Here is a 21624-nt window from a genome sequence, read left to right as displayed (position 1 = left end):
CCGTCAGTCAGTCAGCCAGTCCGTCCGTCAATCAGTCCACCCACCAGTAACCGTTTAGTTCAGCGTCAGCTCCAAGCCCACAGAGTATGCACTGTGTAGATACAGAGCAGACAGGGCTTTTAAAGTCCACAGAGTATGCACTGTGTAGATACAGAGCAGACAAGGCTTTTAAAGTCCACAGAGTATGCACTGTGTAGATACAGAGCAGACAAGGCTTTTAAAGTCCACAGAGTATGCACTGTGTAGATACAGAGCAGACGAGGCTTTTAAAGTCCACAGAGTATGCACTGTGTAGATACAGAGCAGACACGGCTTTTAAAGTCCACAGAGTATGCACTGTGTAGATACAGAGCAGACAAGGCTTTTAAAGTCCACAGAGTATGCACTGTGTAGATACAGAGCAGACGAGGCTTTTAAAGTCCACAGAGTATGCACTGTGTAGATACAGAGCAGACACGGCTTTTAAAGTCCACAGAGTATGCACTGTGTAGATACAGAGCAGACACGGCTTTTAAAGTCCACAGAGTATGCACTGTGTAGATACAGAGCAGACGAGGCTTTTAAAGTCCACAGAGTATGCACTGTGTAGATACAGAGCAGACGAGGCTTTTAAAGTCCACAGAGTATGCACTGTGTAGATACAGAGCAGACGAGGCTTTTAAAGTCCACAGAGTATGCACTGTGTAGATACAGAGCAGACGAGGCTTTTAAAGTCCACAGAGTATGCACTGTGTAGATACAGAGCAGACGAGGCTTTTAAAGTCCACAGAGTATGCACTGTGTAGATACAGAGCAGACGAGGCTTTTAAAGTCCACAGAGTATGCACTGTGTAGATACAGAGCAGACGAGGCTTTTAAAGTCCACAGAGTATGCACTGTGTAGATACAGAGCAGACGAGGCTTTTAAAAAGCACCATATAATGGGAGTCACATTTGTGACTAGCCTTGGTGCTCATGAATATTCAGGACCTGACATTTGCATGACCTTGTCCATTACTTCCTCTGCTCTTAAAGTAACATGAAGAAACTAGCCTTTGCATACGCTTCATTCGTGGACCCCGCTTGACATGTCCATTTACACGGGTTCATGTAGATTTTAGAGACACGTTTCTGCACATTCCAGCGACTGTCAAACGTTCTTTCGACGCATTCAAAGCTATTGCATTCTCTATGTCAAATGGATAACGGAAAGTGTGACTTCGATGTCGGCAGCCCAGCCAGCCTTGTACGGCGGGGAAGACGTGTCATATTCATCTCCTCTGATGGTACCTTCTAGAATCCCAGATGTGCCCTTTAAATGCCATGTTAAATTCCTTCAGTAATGGACAGGCCTGTGAGGGACAGAGAGTGTAAGTGCTAGCCATTCCCTAGGCCAAGGCTGACAGAGAGAACGATGTTGGAGTGGGGTCCCAGTACAGAGGGCCCAGGTAGGGTGAGGAGGGGGAGGGGGAGGACTATATTTAGGCAGCTCCACTGCGATGAGTGGACTCAGTGGTGAAACGCATCTGTCTGGCTGACTGAGTGAATGCAGTCTGAGGCGGGGAGGGGAGGAGGAGAGTGAGGGGAAGAGGAGGGGAGGGAGGGGAGGGAGTGGGGGAGGGGTTAGGCATCAGATTGTGACTTCTCTCTCTGAGACTCAGCTGGCACTGACATGAGTAGCCTACATCACTGTTGTAGCCCTGGGTTGTGTTTTTGTTTGTGTGTTTATGTCTGTGTGTGTGTGTATTTGCATATGCATGCATGAGCCTATGTTCATGTGTCTACATACACTTGCATACAGTAGAAGTCAGAAGTCATTAGTCATTAAAACTTGTTTTTCAACCACTCCACAAATGTCTTGTTAACAAACTATAGTTTTGGCAAGTCCCAACAATTGTTTACAGACAGATTATTTCACTGTATCATAATTCCAGTGGGTCAGAAGTTACATACACTAAGTTGACTGCCTTTAAACACCTTGGAAAATTCAAGAAAATGATGTCATGGCTTTAGAAGCTTCTGATAGGCTAATTGACATCATTTGAATCAATTGGAGGTGTACCTATGGATGTATTTCAAGGCCTACCTTCAAACTCAGTGCCTCTTTGCTTGACATCATGGGAAAATCAAAAGAAATCTGCCAAGACCTCAGGAAAAAAATGGTAGACCTCCCCAAGTCTGGTTCATCCTTGGGAGCAATTTCCAAATGCATGAAGATACCATGTTAATCTGTACAAACAATAGTACCAAAGTTTAAACACCATGGGACCACACAGCCGTCATACCGCTCAGGAAGGGGACGCGTTCTGTCTCCTAGAGATTAACGTACTTTGGTGCGAAAAGTGCAAATCCAATCCCAGAACAACAGCAAAGGAGCTTGTGAAGATGCTGGAGGAAACAGGTACAAAAGTATCTATGTCCACAGTAAAACAAGTCATATATCGCCATAACCTGAATGGCCACTCAGCAAGGAAGAAGCCACTGCTCTAAAACCGACATAATAAAGACAGACTAAGGTTTGCAACTGCACATGGGGAAAAATATCGTACTATTTGGATAAATGTCCTCTGGTCTGATGAAACAAAAATAGAACTGTTTGGCCATAATGACCATTGTTATGTTTGGAGGGAAAAGGGGGAGGCTTGCAAGCCGAAGAACACCAACCCAATCATGAAGCACGGGGGTGGCAGCATCACGTTGTGGGGGTGCTTTGCTGCAGGAGGGACTGGTGCACTTCACAAAATAGATGGCATCATGAGGTGGGAAAATTATGTGGATATATTGAAGCAACATCTTAAGACATCAATCAGGAAGTTAAAGCTTGGTCGCAAATGGGTCTTCCAAATGGACAATGACACTAAGCATACTTCCAAAGTTGTGGCAAAATGGCTTAAGGACAACAAAGTCAAGGTATTGGAGTGGCCATCACAAAGCCCTGACCTCAATCCTATAGAATATCTGTGGGCAGAACTGAATAAGCTTGTGCGAGCAAGGAGGCCTACAAACCTGACTCAGTTACACCAGCTCTGTCAGGACGAATGGGCCAAAATTCATCCAACTTATTGTCGGAAGCTTGTGGAAGGTTACACGAAACATTTGACCCAAATTAAACCATTTAAAGGCAATGCTACCAAATACTAATTGAGTGTATGTAAACTTCTGACCCACTGGGAATGTGAAGAAAGAAATAAAAGCTGAAATAAATCCCTCTCTGCTATTATTCTGACATTTCACATTCTTAAAATAATGTGGTGATCCTAACAGACCCAAGACGGGGAATTCTTACTCGGATCAAATGTCAGGAATGGGTTTAAATGTATTTGGCTAAGGTGTATGTAAACTTCTGACTTCAACTGTATATGTGCGTGTGTATACAGAGTTCAGGGTTGGGATTGACAACTTGAGGCTGGTGAAAAGGAGATGATGTTAGCTGTGCTTGGTAGGTAGGTAGTTAGTTAGGGGCGTACCTCAGCCGTCCGTCCTGGGCCGCAGCTCCTCCAGGGATGATCTTGGTGATGAAGATGCTGGGGTCATCACCAACATGAGGGTTATCTGTCCCCCCAGCTATACTGAAGCCCAGGCCTGAGTTACCCTAAACACACACAGCATCACACACAACATTACACACAGCATTACATACAATATTCCACACAGCATTACATACAACATCACACACAGCATCACACAGAGCATCACACACAACATCACACACAACATCACACACAGAATCACACAATATTACACACAGCATTACATACAACATCACACACAGCATCACACAGAGCATCACACACAACATCACACACAGAATCACACAACATTACACACAGCATTTCCCACAATATTCCACACAGCATTACATACAATATTCCACACAGCATTACATACAACATCACACACAGCATCACACAGAGCATCACACACAGAATCACACAACATTACACACAGCATTTCCCACAATATTCCACACAGCATCACATACAATATTCCACACAGCATCACATACAATATTCCACACAGCATTACATACAACATCACACACAAGCATCACACACAGCATCACACACACAGCATCACACACACAGCATTACGCAGTGTCAAACATGATGACTATCACAGACCAAACTGTTGTAGATGACAGACATTTGACTGTTCTTTGGCTATCCCTGATCAGTTGTAGGATAACAATAAGGCTTTGACCCCATGTTATAATTATTTGCTGTAAAACACTCACTCGTTCCAGTGTAATCTCTTCATACTCAATTTCCCCCTCTGTCCCGTTGACCTGAGAGAGGAAGACAGTGTTTTATCCAATGAACGATGAGTAAAAACTAGGACGAAAACCACGCAGCAATACGGGATGAGTATTGTGTAGGATGATCATCAACAATGGGGTATTCCTTGCAGTGAATAATGCAGTATGGTTGGTGTACTACTCTTACGTAGGGAGAGCCGTCGAGCGTGTCAGTATTCACCACCACTGGAGGAGAATTCCCCTGGACCAGGAAAGAGACGGGAGGAAAGGGAGAGAGGGAGAGAAAATGTATTAGCCCGCACGTGCACCCTGTGCTCACACACACACTCCAAATCTTCAGGGTTCGGGCCTTATGGCAGAAACAACATATCCTGTCCTAGTCTTTACTTCTGTACAGCGAGATAATGTTTGAGTGAATCTCAGGATAAGCAGGCATGGAGTCAGTCTGCCCTGCTCAGGCTGTTGGAGCCTCTCCCTCTGCAGGCAGGCAGACCCTGCAGTCACAGCACGGCCATTTTAGAGCCCAATGACGATGACAACACCACACATAGTCACTGTGACATATCCTGCCTGCCTGCCTGGCACACTGACTGACTGCTCCACACCCCAGCCACAAGGCACCAGCCACAAGGCACCAGGCCTTGACTTTGCAGCTCTTTCCTGTGAGTCAACGTTATCTAACAAAGCCCTAGGTTGGTGTCACAATGACAACGCTCTGTGAAATGATTCTGTAAATACATTCAGGTTTAGGGAGAAGGAAGAAGTCGTTTCATAACATCACCACGAAAGGCAACATCGTGGCAACACCTATCAGAGCTGTTAGCGTTCAAGGCTATCAGCGTGGTTCCTCTCACTCAGTGTCTACAAAGCCTCCTCATTAATCAGGGAGCTGCTTCTAATACATGCCAGGCCTATTGGCATTAGGGTGGTGAAGGCGTACCTGCCCCCCGACATCCTGTACGAAGAATACACTCTGTACACCGTATTTGACTTCCATCTCTCTATCTACCCCTGTCTCTTTCACTCTGTTGAACTCCTTTCATCCCTTTCAGCTCCTCTCCTCCCGTTGCTTCTCTCTCCAAAATGTTTTTCGTTGCATCTCGTCTACAAATCTTGGAAGGAAAAAAAGGTGCTATCTAAACTCAGCAAAAAAAGAAAAGGTCCTCTCACTGTCAACTGCGTTTATTTTTCAGCAAACCTAACATGTGTAAATATTTGTATGAACATAACAAGATTCAACAACTGAGACATAAACTGAACAAGTTCCACAGACACGTGACAAACTGACATTGAATAATGTGTCCCTGAACAAAGGGGGGTCAAAATCAAAAATAACAGTGACAGTCAGTATTTGGTGTGGCCACCAGCTGCATTAAGTACTGCAGTGCATCTCCTCCTCATGGACTGCACCAGATTTGCCAGTTCTTGCTGTGAGATGTTACCCCACTCTTCCACCAAGGCACCTGCAAGTTCCCAGACATTTCTGGGGGGAAATGGCCCTAGCCCTCACCCTCCGATCCAACAGGTCCCAGACGTGCTCAATGGGATTGAGATCCGGGTTCTTCGCTGGCCATGGCAGAACACTGACATTCCTGTCTTGCAGGAAATCACGCACAGAACGAGCAGTATGGCTCATGGCATTGTCATGCTGGAGGGTCATGTCAGGATGAGCCTGCAGGAAGGTTACCACATGGAGGGAGGAGGATGTCTTCCCTGTAACGCAGAGCGTTGAGATTTCCTGCAATGACAACAAGCTCAGTCCGATGATGCTTTGACACTGCCCAGACCATGACAGACTCTCCACCTCCAAATCGATCCCACTCCATAGTACAGGCCTCGGTGTAACACTCAATCCTTCAACCATAAACGTGAATCCAACCATCACCCCTGGTGAGACAAAACCTTGCACTTTTTGCCAGTCCTGTCTGGTCCAGCGACGGTGGGTTTGTGCCCATAGGCAACGTTGTTGACGGTGATGTCTGGTGAGGACCTGACTTACAACAGGCCTACAAGCCCTCAGTCCAGCCTCTCTCAGCCTATTGCGGACAGTCTGAGCAATGATGGAGGGATTGTGCGTTCCTGGTGTAACTCGGGCAGTTGTTGCTGCCATCCTGCACCTGTCCTGCAGGTGTGATGTTCGGATGTACCAATCCTGTGCAGGTGTTGTTACACGTGGTCTGCCACTCTGAGGACGATCAGCTGTCCGCCCTGTCTCCCTGTAGCGCCGTCTCAGGCGTCTCACAGTACGGACATTGCAATTTATTGCCCTGGCCACATCTACAGTCCTCATGCCTCCTTGCAGCATGCCTAAGGCACATTCACGCAGGGACCCTAGGCATCTTTCTTTTGGTGTTTTTCAGAGTCAGTAGAAAGACCTCTTTAGTGTCCTAAGTTTTCATAACTGTGACCTTAATTGCCTACCGTCTGTAAGCTGTTAGTGTCCTGACGACCGTTCCACAGGCGCATCTTCATTAATTGTTTATGGTTCATTGAACAAGCATGGTTAACAGTCTTTAAACCCTTTACAATGAAGATCTGTGAAGTTATTTGGATTTTTAAGATTTATCTTTGAAACACAGGGTCCTGAAAAAGGGACGTTTCTTTTTTTGCTGAGTTTAGAATCTAAAAGGGTTCTTTGGCTGTCCCCATAGGAGAACCCTTTGAAGATCCCTTTTTGGTTCCAGCTAGAACCGTTTCGGGTTCCAAGTAGAACTCTTTCTACAGAGGGTTCTACATATATGGAACCAAAAAGGGTTTTACCTGGAACCAAAAAGGGTTCTCCTATGGGGACAGACGAAGAACCCTTTTTGGAACCCTTTTATCTAAGAGTGTACTGTAAAAAGGGTGGATGGACTATTCTACATTCTGTATTCCTTCTTAGAGAATGCACAGCAGTCTCACTCTCTCTCTCTCTCTCTCTCTCCCTCTCTCTAAACTTCTATCCTTTTCCGCTCTTAATTTTGTCCCTCCCTGATTAAAATGAGGAAGACACTGTGCATCCAAAGTGCTTACTGAGCAGCAAACAACAGCAGCAGCATGAAATCAGCCTGCCGACCTTCACACAGCTGACAGCCCGCAGAGAGACACACACACACACACACACACACACACACACACACACACACACACACACACACACACACACACACACACACACACACACACACACACACACACACACACACACACACACACACACACACACACACACACACAGACAATCACACTGTTCCAATGAGTCCCAGATATATTCCCTCTCCATCCCTTAAGTTGTGAATCTATCCAACCATTCCTCTTTCTCCATTCTCCTTATGCATGAACATACCGCATCTATTGAAACGTCACATATTCTCTCTGAACAGACAGTTTTGTATTCATTATTGGCCAAATTGTCCCAAACTATCCTCCGGAGGTTTGGCCCCTCTAATCCATTCCTTTACACTGAAAGTGCTTACGCAATAATAAGGTTAACATACGGACAAAGGTCATTCTCTCACTCTCTCCTTCTCTCCATTTCTCACCGTGGCATCCCACAGCTCTGAGCCAGCCAGGATGCCAACCATCTCTCCCACTCCATCCCTCACTCCTTCTCTCCATTTCTCACCGTGGCATCCCACAGCTCTGAGCCAGCCAGGATGCCAACCATCGCTCCCACTCTATCCCTCACTCCTGTCCTGACCACCGCTACCATGGTTACAGTATAGCATCAGCCACTGGGCTCTCTGAAGCTCCATGGTAGAAAGCTTGTCTCCATGGTAACCTGGATTTCCATTCCGATGGTCTAAAAGCCCTAGCTATATGGCACAGAAAATCGTAGCGAAAAACAACAGGGGAATACAAATAATTTCCACTACGTCTATTACGTCATCTGAAGCATCACTGCATGAATTGGCTCTTAAATTAACTCTTGACAGCGACATGTGGGTTGAACATTGAACTGTTAAGACATTTCATGGACATTGCTCTGTACTTTCCAGAAAGATTCCTATGGGAGCACTTGCTTTAATTTGATTTATTTAACCAGGCAAGTCAGTTAAGCACAAATTCTTATTTACAATGTCAGCCTACACCGATCAAACCCTAACCCGTATATGATGCTGGGCCAATTGTGTGCCGCCCTATGGGACTCCCAATCACGACCGGTTGTGATACAGCCTGGAATCGCACCAGCGTCTGTAGAGACGCCTCTAGCACTGAGATGCAGTGCCTTAAGACCACTGCGCCACTCGGGAGCCCCTTCTATGGGAAAATGATTATTAGCATAAACTGCCTATAGGACTTATATAATAGGCAGTGTCAGAGGAAGGCCCATAACATTGTCAGAAACTCCAGTCACCCAAGTCATAGACTGTTTTCTCTGCTACCACACAGCAAGCAGTACCGGAGCGCCAAGTCTGGGACCAAAAGGCTCCTAACAGCTTCTACCCCCAAGCCATAAGACTACTGAACAATTCATCAAATGGCCACCGGACTATTTGCATTGTTGGTTAAGGGCTTGTAAGTAAGCATTTCATGGTGAGGTCCAAATCTGTTGTATTCGGCGCATGTGACAAATCAACATTGATATGATTTTTGCTTACCTGTGCTGTAAGTATGGGGTTAGACAAAACAAAAATATGTTATGACGTAGAGAATATACAATCACGAACAGAGGTACTTGAGAGCAGATCAAAAGATACAGTCATTAGCTGTGTCATTTCCCATCTGGAGTAGAAGTCTCCCTTCCATCTCGCTTTTGTGCATGGTAATCTATCTGTATGGTGATGAGTCATTCAGCTGAGACGCACTCTTACTGACAGTGCAGAGGACGCCTGAGGCATGATGTCATCTTCACCTGGACCACTTGGACCTCAGCCAGAAACCCAGGTTCGTGTTGCTACAGTCCTACACTCACTCGGCTCTCTCCTCTCCTTCGTCGTTCTCTCTTCATTTTTACCTGAAGACAGCACATCTGACCTGACAGAAAACTTCTCTCTGCAGAGCCCACCCCTCCCCCCCGAACAGACTCATTAATGCAGCTCATTAGGCTCTTAATTCATTGCTGTCAGAGAGAGAGAGAGAGAAAGAGGGGAGCAAGAGAAGATAGAGAGAGGAGGGCAGGAATAAAAATAACCAGGAAGGCTCATATCTCATGGCAGACAGATGCTTTGAGAGTCTATTGGAGTGTAGGTGTTATAAAACCTCTCCCTTACCTCAGTTCCAGGTTCACAACCTCAAAACCAAGCTGCTAAACCACTCAAAACCCACATATCCACTAATTAATATCCAAGCAGTAAGTTACAGACCACACAAACTATACACTCTAGACCAGTGTTTCACAAACTCAGTCCTGGCTGATTCAAATAAACAAAGCTTGATGATGAGTTGGTTTATTTGAATCAGCAGTGTAGTGCTCGGGGAAAAAACAAAATGTGCACCGTACATTTAAAAAAATAAGTTATAGGAAACCCCGCCTCAGTCTTCTGTAAACCTAACCCTGGGAAAGAGTTTCAGCGAGACAATTAAACACATTTTAATGACAAAGACACACCAGAATGGCTTTCCAAGAGGTGTTGAGTGTTCCTGAGGGGTTTAGTCTCAGTCCTGACTTAAATTAGCTTGTTATTTGGTATTTTATTAGGATCCCCGCTCGCTGTTGCGAAAGCAGCATCTACTCTTCCCGGGGTCCACACAAAACATGAAACATGACATAATACTGAACATGAATAACCAAGAACAGAACTACATGAATTTAAAAACGACACACACAGCCTAAATATGAGTAGACACTAAAAAATATCTAGGTCAAATAGGGGAGAGGCGTTGTGTCGTGAGGTGTTGCTTTACCTGCAATTTTAAAAATCAGGTTCGCTGTTCATTTGAGCAATATGAGACGGGAGTTCCACGCAATAACGACTCTATATAACACTGTACGCTTTTGGGGACAGTGAAAAGACCCCTGGTGGCAAGTGTGTGTGTCAGAGATGTGTGTAAGTTGATTATGCAAACAACTTGGATCGTTCAACACATTAATGTTTCTTATTAAAAAAAAAGAAGTGATTCAGTCAGTCTCCCCTGAACTCTTAAGCCAAGAGAGACTGACATGCATGGTATTTATATCATGGTATTTATATATCTGATTACAATGAAGAGAAAGACGTACCGCTCTGTTCTGGGCCAGCTGCAGCTTAACTACACCTTTCTTCACAGCACTTGACCACATGGCTGGACAAACGAGAGCCTGCAGGACTTGCTTTTTGAAGTGTGGTGTCAGAAAAGCAGAGCATCTATTTTATTATGGACATGCCTCTTCCCATCTTTACAACCATTGAATATATATATATATATATATATGTTTTGGCCATGACAGTTTACAATCTAAGGTAATACCAAGTAATTTAGTCTCCTCAACTTGTTCAACAGCCACATCATTCATTACCAGATTCAGCTGAGGTCTAGAGCTTAGGGAATGATTTGTACCAAATACAATGCTCTTAGTTTTAGACATGTTCATGTTCATGTTCAGCCACCCATTCCAAAACTGACTGCAACTCCTTGTTAAGGGTTTCAGTGACTTCATTGTTTGAATCATCGGCATATACTTACTGGTAAAACGTTTTAGAACACCTACTCATTCAAGGGTTTTTCTTAATTTGGACTATTTTCTACATTGTAGAATAATAGTGAAGACATCACAACTATGAAATAACACATATAGAATCATTTAGTAACCAAAAAAAGTGTTAAACAAATCCAAATATATTTTATATTTGAGATTCTTCAAATAGCCACCTTTCACCCTGATGACAGCATTGCACACTCTTGGCACTCTCTCAACCAGCTTCACCTGGAATGCTTTCCAACAGTCTTGAAGGAGTTCCCACATATGCTGAGCACTTGTTGGCTGCTTTTCCTTCACTCTGCGGTCTGACTCATCCCAAACCATCTCAATTGGGTTTAGGTTGGGTGATTGTAGAGGCCAGGTCATCTGATGCAGCACTCCATCACTCTCCTTCTTGGTAAAATAGCCCTTACACCGCCTGGAGGTGTGGGGGATACGCCATCCAGATCCAGATGGGATGGTGTATCACTGCAGAATACTGTGGTAGCCATGCTGGTTAAGTGTGTCTTGAATTTACCAGCAAAGCACCCCCACACCATAACACCTCCTCCTCCATGCTTTACGGTAGGAAATACACATGCAGGGATCATCCGTTCACCCACACCGAGTCTCACAAAGACACGGCGGTTGGAACCAAAAATCTCAAATTTGGACTCCAGACCAAAGGACACATTTGTACCGGTCCAATGTCCATTGCTTGTGTTTCTTGGCCTAAGCAAGTCTCTTATTATTGATGTCCTTTAATAGTGGTTTCTTTGCAGCAATTCAACCATGAAGGCCTGATTCACGTAGTCTCCTCTGAACTGTTGATGTTGAGATGTGTCTGTTACTTGAACACTGTAAAGCATTTATTTGGGTCAAGGATCGGTAGGATAGTCAGTTTTACGTCGGTATGTTTGGTTACATGACTTAAGGAGGCTTTGTTGCGAAATAGGAAGCCAATTCAAGATAATATTAGATAATAGATTAAGATTAATATTGGATTGGAGATGCTTTATATGAGTCTGGAAGGAGAGTTTACAGTCTAGCCAGACACCTAGGTATTTGTAGTTGTCCACATATTCTAAGACAGAACCGTCCAGAATAGTGATGCTAGTCGGGCGGGAGGGTGTGGGCAGCGATCGGTTGAAGAGCATGCATTTCATTTTACTAGCATTTAAGAGCAGTTGGAGACCACGGAAGGAGTGTTGTATGGCATTGAAGCCTGTTTGGAGGTTTGTTAACACAGTGTCCTAAGAAGGGCCAGATGTCTACAGAATGGTGTCGTCTGCGTAGAGGTGGATCAAAGAATCACCCGAAGCAAGAGCAACATCATTGATGTATACAAAGAAAAGAGTCCGCCCAAGAATTGAACCCTGTGAGACTGCCAGAGGTCCGGACAACAGGCCCTCTGATTTGACACTGAACTCTATCTGAGAAGTCCACCTGTGGTGGATGGTGCCAGGTTTCCTTCAGACGTGACGCTTGACATTCAGACCAAAGAGTTCCATCTTGGTTTCATCAAACCATAGAATCTTGTTTCTCATGGTCTGGTCCTTTAGGTGCCTTTTGGCAAACTCCAAGCAGGATGTCATGTGCCTTTTACCAAGGAGTGGCTTGGAAGAGTATTCGCGGTTCCAAACTTCTTCCATTTTTGCTCTGACATGCACTGTCAACTGTGGGACCTTATATAGTTGTGTGTCTTTCCAAATCATGTCCAATCAATTGATTTTACCACAGGTGGACTCCAATCTAGTAGAAACATCTCAAGGATGATCAATGGAAACAGGATAAGCCTGAGCTCAATTTCAAGTCTCATAGAAAAGGGTCTGAATACTTATTGTAAATAAGGTATTCCATTTTTTAAATGTTTAATACATTCGCACACATTTCTAAAAACATGTTTTCACTTTGTCATTATGGGGTATTGTGTGTATAAGGCTGTAACGTAACAAAATGTGGAAAAATAGAAGGGGTCTGAATACTTTGATGGATAGCGATATTTAAATGTTGTCTCTGATTTTCAATGATTCCCAGCAATTTTGACAAGAACAATGGATATATGTTGCCTTAAGAGTTGTGCAAAATTGGTAGACTCTTATTCCAAATGATTCACAGCTGGACTGGCTGCCAAAGGTGCTTCCACCAAGTGGGGTGGAGTGGGGGAGACATCCAATTATGGTATTTAACGTTTTTTCCTTTTCTTAAATTTTGACATTTGAATTCTACTCTCACTTTGAAAATGTGGAGTAGGTTGTGTATACAGTGGGGCAAAAAAAGTATTTAGTCAGCCACCAATTGTGCAAGTTCTCCCACTTAAAATGATGTGAGAGGCCTGTAATTTTCATCATAGGTACACTTCAACTATGGCAGACAAAATGAGAAAATAAAATCCAGAAAATCACATTGTAGGATTTTTATTGAATTTATTTGCAAATTATGGTGGAAACTAAGTCTTTGGTCAATAACAAAAGTTTATCTCAATACTTTGTTATATACCCTTTCTTGGCAATGACAGAGGTCAAACGTTTTCTATAAGTCTTCACAAGGTTTTCACACACTGTTGCTGATATTTTTGCCCATTCCTCCATGCAGATCTCCTCTAGAGCAGTGATGTTTTGGGGCTGTTGCTGGGCAACACGGACTTTCAACTCCCTCCTAAGATTTTCTATGGGGTTGAGATCTGGAGACTGGCTAGGCCACTCCAGGACCTTGAAATGCTTCTTACAAAGCCACTCCTTCGTTACCCAGGTGGCGTGTTTGGGATCAGTCATGCTGAAAGACCCAGCCACGTTTCATCTTCAATGCCCTTGCTGATGGAAGGAGGTTTTCACTCAAAATCTCACGATACATGGCCCATTCATTCTTTCCTTTACACGGATCAGTCGCCCTGGTCCCTTTGCAGAAAAACAGCCCCAAAGCATGATGTTTCCACCCCCATGCTTCACAGTAGGTATGGTGTTCTTTGGATGCAACTCAGCATTCTTTGTCCTCCAAACACGACGAGTTGAGTTTTTACCAAAAAGTTATATTTTGGTTTCATCTGACCATATGACATTCTCCCAATCTCCTTCTGCATCATCCAAATGCTCTCTAGCAAACTTCAGACGGGCCTGGACATGTACTGGCTTAAGCAGGGGGACACGTCTGGCACTGCAGGATTTGAGTCCCTGGCGGCGTAGTATGTTACTGATGGTAGGCTTTGTTACTTTGGTCCCAGCTCTCTGCAGGTCATTCACTAGGTCCCCCCGTGTGGTTCTGGGATTTTTGCTCACCGTTCTTGTGTTAATTTTGACCCCACGGGGTGAGATCTTCCGTGGAGACCCAGATCGAGGGAGATTATCAGTGGTCTTGTATGTCTTCCATTTCCTAATAATTGCTCCCACAGTTGATTTCTTCAAACCAAGCTGCTTACCTATTGCAGATTCAGTCTTCCCAGCCTGGTGCAGGTCTACAATTTATTTTCTGGTGTCCTTTGACAGCTCTTTGGTCTTGGCCATAGTGGAGTTTTGAGTGTGACAGTTTGAGGTTGTGGACAGGTGTCTTCTATACTGATAACAAGTTCAAACAGTTGCCATTAATACAGGTAACGAGTGGAGGGCAGAGGAGCCTCTTAAATAAAAAGTTACAGGTCTGTGAGAGCCAGAAATCTTGCTTGTTTGTAGGTGACCAAATACTTATTTTCCACCATAATTTGCAAATAAATTCATAAAAAATCCTACAATGTGATTTTCTGGATTTTTTTCCTTCTAATTTTGTCTGTCATAGTTGAAGTGTATCTATGATGAAAATTACAGGCCTCTCTCGTCTTTTTAAGTGGGAGAACTTGCACAATTGGTGGCTGACTAAATACTTTTTTGCCCCACTGTATATGTAGGGGACAAAAAGGAATTGAATCCCTTTTTAGATACAATTTTTAAGGCTGCAAAATGTGAAAAACGTTCAAGGGGGTGTAGATCTTCTATAGGCACTCTATCTAGGCTAAGAAACATACACTTTGCAGTCAGTGCACAACCCCCAGTGCACACATTTCTCCTGCAGGGGGTTTTGACAGGCGACTCCCTCCTTGTGCTTTGTCAGGGAGTGGGAGGCTGGAGTTGCCAGGATTCAGTGGATTTAGCAGTCTCCCACTTCCATTTTTATGCCACCTACTCAGCTCTCCCATCTCCTTGCCTTAGAGGCGGTTACCCTATCCTCCTCTCTAATTCCCGGGCCACCCTTAAACCTTCACTGATAAACTGAACCCCCTGGCATAGCCTGTCTCCTCTTCTCCGATATCAAACCACGAACCTTGACCCTAGTCACTAACTTGAACCTCTGGATAAAAATCACAGCCAACCAGAATATTGATCCTGATATTACACTATCCTCCCCATAGGAATGCATGATAAGATCCAATCCAGTGTAGGCTCGGCCATAATGTATGTGCTCTCTGACACCTGGAGTTGGAAAGCAGAGGACAACGCCAAAGGACTAGTCAGCCCTTCCCCACTCTGAGGGGCCGAAATGTTTCTCTCTGTTACAGTATTCAGAGGACTGACTCTTGAATGTGATAGAATAATACTATATTATCCATGTCTGCTATCTCTCTGAAACTTGACCACTGAGGATAACTCTGATGCTATCTACAGTTGAAGTCGGATGTTCACATACACCTTAGCCAAATACATTTAAACTCCATTTTTCACAATTCCTGACAGTCTTAGGTCAAGTTAGGATCACCACTTTATTTTAAGAACGTGAAACGTCAGAATAATAGTAGAGAGAATGATTTATTTCAGCTTTTATTTCTTTCATCACATTCCCAGTGGGTCAGAAGTTTACATACACTCAATTAGTATTTGGTAGCATTGCCATTAAATTGTTTAACTTGGGTCAAATGTTTCGGGTAGCCTTCCACAAGCTTCCCCAATAGGTTAGGTGAATTTTGGCCCATTCCTCCTGACAGAGCTGGTGTAACCGAGTCAGGTTTGTAGGCCTCCTTGCTCGCACACGCTTTTCCAGTTCTGCCCACAAATGTTATAAAGGACTGAGATCAGGGCTTTGTGATGGCCACTTCAATACCTTGACTTTGTTGTCCTTAAGCCATATTGCCACAACTTTGGAAGTATGTTTGGGGTCATTGTCCATTTGGAAGACCCATTTTCAACCAAGCTTTATGTTCCTGACTGATGTCTTGAGATGTTGTTTCAATACATCCACGTAATTTTCCTCATTTTCCTACCTCAGCTTCTTTCCTAACTTACTTATTGTCTTTACTATGTCGATATAGGGCTCATTTTACTGTGGATATAGATGATTTTGTACCTGTTTCCTCCAGCATCTTCACAAGCTCCTTTGCTGCTGTTCTGGGATTGGATTTGCACTTTTCACACTCAAATAAGTTTGTCTCTAGGAGACAGAGCGCGTCTCCTTCCTGAGCGGTATGACGGCTGCGTTGTCCCATGGTGTTTATACTTGCATATTATTGTTTGTGCAGATCAACAGGTTACCTTCAGGCGTTTGGAAATTGATCCCAAGGAGGAACCAGACTTGTGGAGGTCTAAAACATGTTTTCTGAGGTCTTGGCTGATTTCTTTTGATTTTCCCATGATGTCAAGCAAAGAGGCACTGCGTTTGAAGGTAGGCCTTGAAATACATCCACAGCTACACCTCCAATTGACTCAAATGATGTCAATTCGCCTTTTTAGAAGCTTCTAAAGCCATGAAATCGTTTTCTGGACTTTTCCAAGCTGTCAAAGGGCACAGTCAACTTAGTGTATGTAAACGTCTGACCCACTGGAATTGTGACACACCTTCAGATGTTATAAATGTAATCAAATGCCTTCGCTCTCTCTCTTACCCAGTTTCCAGCCATGGAGGAAAGTTGATGATCAATTCTCATTTGCTAGGCTCCTAGGCCTCTGGCCTAGTAAGCATCTCTTTGTCAATGCTCTTGTAAGTTAACCTTAGAATCGATATGCCTCGAATAAGGCTTTGTTAATGTCAGTGTTGCCTACATTAACATGTATGCCTTGTATGTGAAACCATTCATTTTACAAAGTTATTAAATCATTCTTGCTCTGATATTCGCTCCTCATGACCATTCATTGAACTTAGTCAGCTAAACCCATAATACTTGATTGCACATGGTCCAACTGAAGCCTCCTGCATATGGCTAATTATCTTTATAGAGTTAGAGAAACATTTCAATAGGCTAATTGCTTAGCCTTATTACGAGTTGCACGCGAGGTATGTAGAAAATCATCGACACAGTATATACACATATATTACTGCCCACTACACCAGCACACTCCGCTGACAGGGTCTGAACAAGCAGCAGTAATCACCAGAGGACAGGGCAAATGACAAAAACGCTGAGAGCCATGAGAAAGGATGGAGAGCCATGGAGGGGAGTGTGACTGCGAGGACAGATAAGGGGCTGAAGGAGCGTGATGTAATTGCTTGATTTCTAGACTCACGATACCCTGGAGCCATTGAGAAGAGAGAGAGAGAGAGACAGAAAAAGAGATAGATCGAGCCCTATATACATCAACATGCAAATATATTTGTTTCCTAAAGTAAGGTGGTTCATTTATTGATGCTGTCTGTCTGTCTGTCTGTCTGTCTGTCTGTCTGTCTGTCTGTCTGTCTGTCTGTCTGTCTGTCTGTCTGTCTGTCTGTCTGTCTGTCTGTCTGTCTGTCTGTCTGTCTGTCTGTGAGATACAAAGAGAGAGAATGTGTGTTTTGTTTGTTATCTGATTGAGATAGTTAGTGGATGTGTGTGCTTGCAAGGGTGATTTTGGCTGAGTGTACTGTTGACGTATACACATGCTCCTATGGAAGAGGAGGAGGGATGGCTCCAGTATGTAGGTTTAGGTGATGAGGAGTGACAGCCAGTGTTATGTCAGTCTGCTGGAGAGGCAGAGGTTAAAGGTAGTTCACCGGCAGACAACTGAAAATAGCCCCAAAAGATCACTACCTCCCTAGAGTTGAAATGTTTTAACATCAAATCGGAGTCGGGCCTCAGAGAGTGCTGAAATATGAATGCACAGCCTAGCCTAAATATGCTGACCAGCAGGCTTTCACCAGGCCTCAACAGGGGAGCACAGAGAAAGACAGTGGTGGGAGAGAGAGAATGAGAGCGAGAGAGAATGATCGAGAGAGAGCTGGGAGGGAAGGTAGAATAAACGGAGCGGTGGAGTGGTACTTTTTGTGTGTTCATTAAGAAAGCGATCGATGGCTGCTACACCTTAAACAAAGCCTTCATTTTGTTTCTGCTCCAGCCACAAATCTATCATCCCTCTCCTCCGGATCAATTGGCACTAGAGAGCATGTCTGTACTGACAGCAGGAAGCAGAAAGATCCTTTTTAAAACACTATACGCTACAGGATCAGGTCAGAGTTTTGTGCAGGCCAGTCAGGTTCTTCCACACCGATCTCGAGAAACCATTTCTGTATGGACCTCGCTTTGTGCACGGGGGCATTATTATGCTGAAACAGGGAAGGGTCTTCCCCAAACTGTTGCCACAAAGTTGGAAGCAAAGAATTGTCTAGAATGTTATTGCATGCTCTAGCGTTAAGATTTCCCTTCACTGAAACTAAGGGGCCCGAACCATGAAAAACAGACCATTATTCCTCCTCCACCAAACTTTACAGTCAGCACTATGCATTGGGATAGGTAGCGTTCTCCTGGCATCAGCCAAACCCAGATTAGTCCGCCGGACTGCCAGATGGTGAAGCATGATACATCCCTGCAGAGTTTGTGTTTCCACTGCTCCAGAGTCCAATGGCGGCGAGATTTACACCCCTCCAGCCGACGCTTGGCTCTTGTGCTGACGTTGCTTCCAGAGGGAGTTTGGAACTCGGTGGTGAGTGTCGCAACCGAGGACAGAGGATTTGTATGCGCTTACGCGCTTCAGCACTCGGCGGTCCCGTTCTGTGAGCTTGTGTGGCCTACCACTTCGAGCCGTTGTTGCTCGATTTCATACACCGGTCAGCAACGGGTGTGGCTGAAATAGTCTAATCCACTAATTTGAAGGCGTTCCCACATCATTTTGTAATATTTAGTGTATGCCAATGTAGCAGTTGGAACAAATGACAGAACAATGCTGCCAGCAGATATTGTCTTCAAGACTACAGAGCTTTGAGAGAAAATGAATATGTGTTGTTTCAAATGAAGACACATAAGACATACCTATAATAGGGATCTTACAGGCTAATTCAGGTAACAGGCCTAGCCTCTGTCAGACTTCATTTTCAGGAAATAAAAAGCCTAACATATGTCGAGTGGGATAGCTGTATGTTGCATGCTGTGTTATAAGCAATGTGTGTCTACGCAAGTTAACACAAGAAGTGTCATAACAGCGTGCCCCCGATATACACTCAACAATACATCTGGCAGAACACAAAGCAGCTTATCAAATGGCTTCAGTCAGTCAGGAGAACATTAACCACAATTAACCTAAAAGCTATGCCAACAAGATCTACTAACACACACATACCCACTACCCACACATACACTATCCCCCATGGCATCAATCACAATCCTCTGGTCGTTTGACTGCTTCATCTTTCACTGCTTCACCCTTCATATTGCAATCTAGAGACATAAAGGGACTCGCGTGAGTAGCAACAATCAGACATTTTTATTTGAGTGTTTTAATCTTCAAAAACAGCACTGATTGCGCAGTCAGTCAGGCAACTAGAGATTGGTTTCTATTTCTGTAGCTGCTGTGTCTAAATGTGTACTCTGTTTAAGGGAGAAAGCGGGGTAAACAGATGCTGAGTGAGATAGGGAGCGATACCAGGAGCAGAGACAGGAACAGAAAAGGCCAGCACACTCCAGACTGGCCCTGACCTGAAGGCAGCACAACTCCAATGAAGGAGAGGAGAGGAGGGGGGACGAAGGAGGGAGAGATACTGTACATGTGGGGGAAGGGAGGCAATGGCAGCGGATCCATACGTGTGTGTGTGTGTGTGTGTGTGTGTGTGTGTGTGTGTGTGTGTGTGTGTGTGTGTGTGTGTGTGTGTGTGTGTGTGTGTGTGTGTGTGTGTGTGTGTGTGTGTGTGTGTGTGTGTGTGTGTGTGTGTGTGTGAACAGTGTGTGCGCATGTGTCACAGTGCATGCAATGGGGATGTTACAGGGGTTTATCTGGATGGGACATCATTCACACACCAGCATATCAGCATACATCTGTAGGATGTGGCAGGGCTTGCAGACAACGAATTACAAAGGATAACGAATTACAAAGGGAAACCCAGCCATGAGATTCCCAGTGATGCAGAACTCCCAAACGATCTAAATGCCATTTATGCTCACTTTGAGGAAAACAACAAAGTCCTGCATGAAAGCCCCTGTTGTTCCGGATGACTGTGCGATCTCGCTCTGCGTGGCCGATGTGAGTTAAACTTTTAAACAGGTTAACACTCGCCAGACAGAACACCAGCGTGCATTCTCAGAGCATGCACAGACCAGCTGGCAAGTGTCTTCATGAGCAATTTCAATCCCCCATTGTCCAAGTCGGTAATCCCAACATGTTTCAAACTGACCACAATTGTCCCTGTTCCCAAGAACTCCAAGGTTACCTGCCTAAAGAACTATCGCCGTGTAGCACTCACACCTTTAATTATGAAGTGCTTTGAAAGGCTGGTCATCAACACCATCATCCCAGACACCCTGGACCCACTCCAATTCAAATACTGCCCCAACAGATGCACAGATGACGCAATCTCAACTGCACTTTACACTGCTCTCTCCCACCTGGACAAGAGGGGAAATAACTATGTGAGAATGCTGTTCATAGACAACAGCTCAACACCATAGTCCCCTCAAAGCTCATCACAAAGCTCAGGATCCTGGGACTGAACAACTCCCTCTGCAACTGGATCCTGGAGGTCCTGATGGGCAGCCCCAGGTGGGGAGGATAGGCAACAACACCTCCGCCACGCTGACCCTCAACAGGGGGGCCCCTCAGGGGTGTTTAGTCCCCTCCTGAACTCCCTGTTCACCCACGATTGCATGACCCAATAGATCAAGTTTGCTGACTACACGATGTTGATAGATCACTGACAGTGATGAGACAGCCTACAGGAAGGAGGTCAGAGACTTGGCAGTGTGGTGCCAGGACAACAACCTCTCCCTCAATGTCAGTAAATCCAAGGAGCTGATCAAGGACTACAGGAGAAATAGAGGAGAGTATGCCCCCATCCACATCTACGGGGCTGTAGTGGAGCAGGCCAAGAGCTTCAAGTTTCTTGGCGTCCACATCACTAAGGACTTAACATAGTCCACCCACACAGTCTCCTCATACCCCTCAGGAGGCTGAAAAGGTTTGTCATATACAGCTGCACCATCGAGAGCATCTTGACTGGCTGCAAGCCTGCATCACTGCTTGGTATGGCAAATGCATCACCCTCGACCGCAAAACGCTACAGAGGGTGGGGCGGACGGCCCAGTACATCACTTGGCCAACCTCCCTGTCTCTCAGGACCTCTATATCAGGCGGTGTCAGAGGAAGGCCTGAAACATTGTCAAAGACTTCAGCCACCCGAGCCACTGTTCACTTTGCTACCTTCCAGCAAACGATACCGGAGCATCGGCTCCTGGACAAACACTCTTTGAGTAAGCTTCTATCCCCAAGCCATAAGACTTCTAAATAGCCATAAGACCATTCAATTGTTCATTAAATGGTTACCCGGAGTATCTGCATTGACCCTATCTTGCACGGACTCTATGCACACTCACAATAATATACAGTATATACGCACTATACACACAAAACCCACACACATTCACATACACACGCGCACGCACACACACACACGCGCA

At 44.7% G+C, this 21624-nt stretch overlaps 1 protein-coding gene across 9 annotated transcripts in view; it reads right to left on the bottom strand.

Annotated features, from left to right (window-relative positions):
* Nucleotides 1-21624, bottom strand: part of LOC118389715 (disks large homolog 4-like) — a 105374-nt gene that overhangs the window by 22984 nt on the left and 60766 nt on the right. For all 9 annotated transcript variants that reach the window (XM_052457347.1, XM_052457345.1, XM_052457344.1 and 6 more), the window contains 3 exons: nucleotides 4422-4475; nucleotides 4214-4264; nucleotides 3447-3571 (listed from right to left, as the gene is read on the bottom strand). In XM_052457347.1, the coding sequence (XP_052313307.1) occupies nucleotides 3447-3571; nucleotides 4214-4264; nucleotides 4422-4475 (230 nt within the window). The remainder of the gene's footprint in view (nucleotides 1-3446; nucleotides 3572-4213; nucleotides 4265-4421; nucleotides 4476-21624) is intronic.

This window comes from Oncorhynchus keta, chromosome 11, assembly GCF_023373465.1.
Source record: "Oncorhynchus keta strain PuntledgeMale-10-30-2019 chromosome 11, Oket_V2, whole genome shotgun sequence".
In the NCBI taxonomy this organism is placed as follows: Eukaryota; Metazoa; Chordata; class Actinopteri; order Salmoniformes; family Salmonidae; genus Oncorhynchus; species Oncorhynchus keta.
The sequence above is the reverse complement of the archived record's forward strand: the minus strand, read 5'-3'. Positions and strand labels throughout refer to the sequence as shown.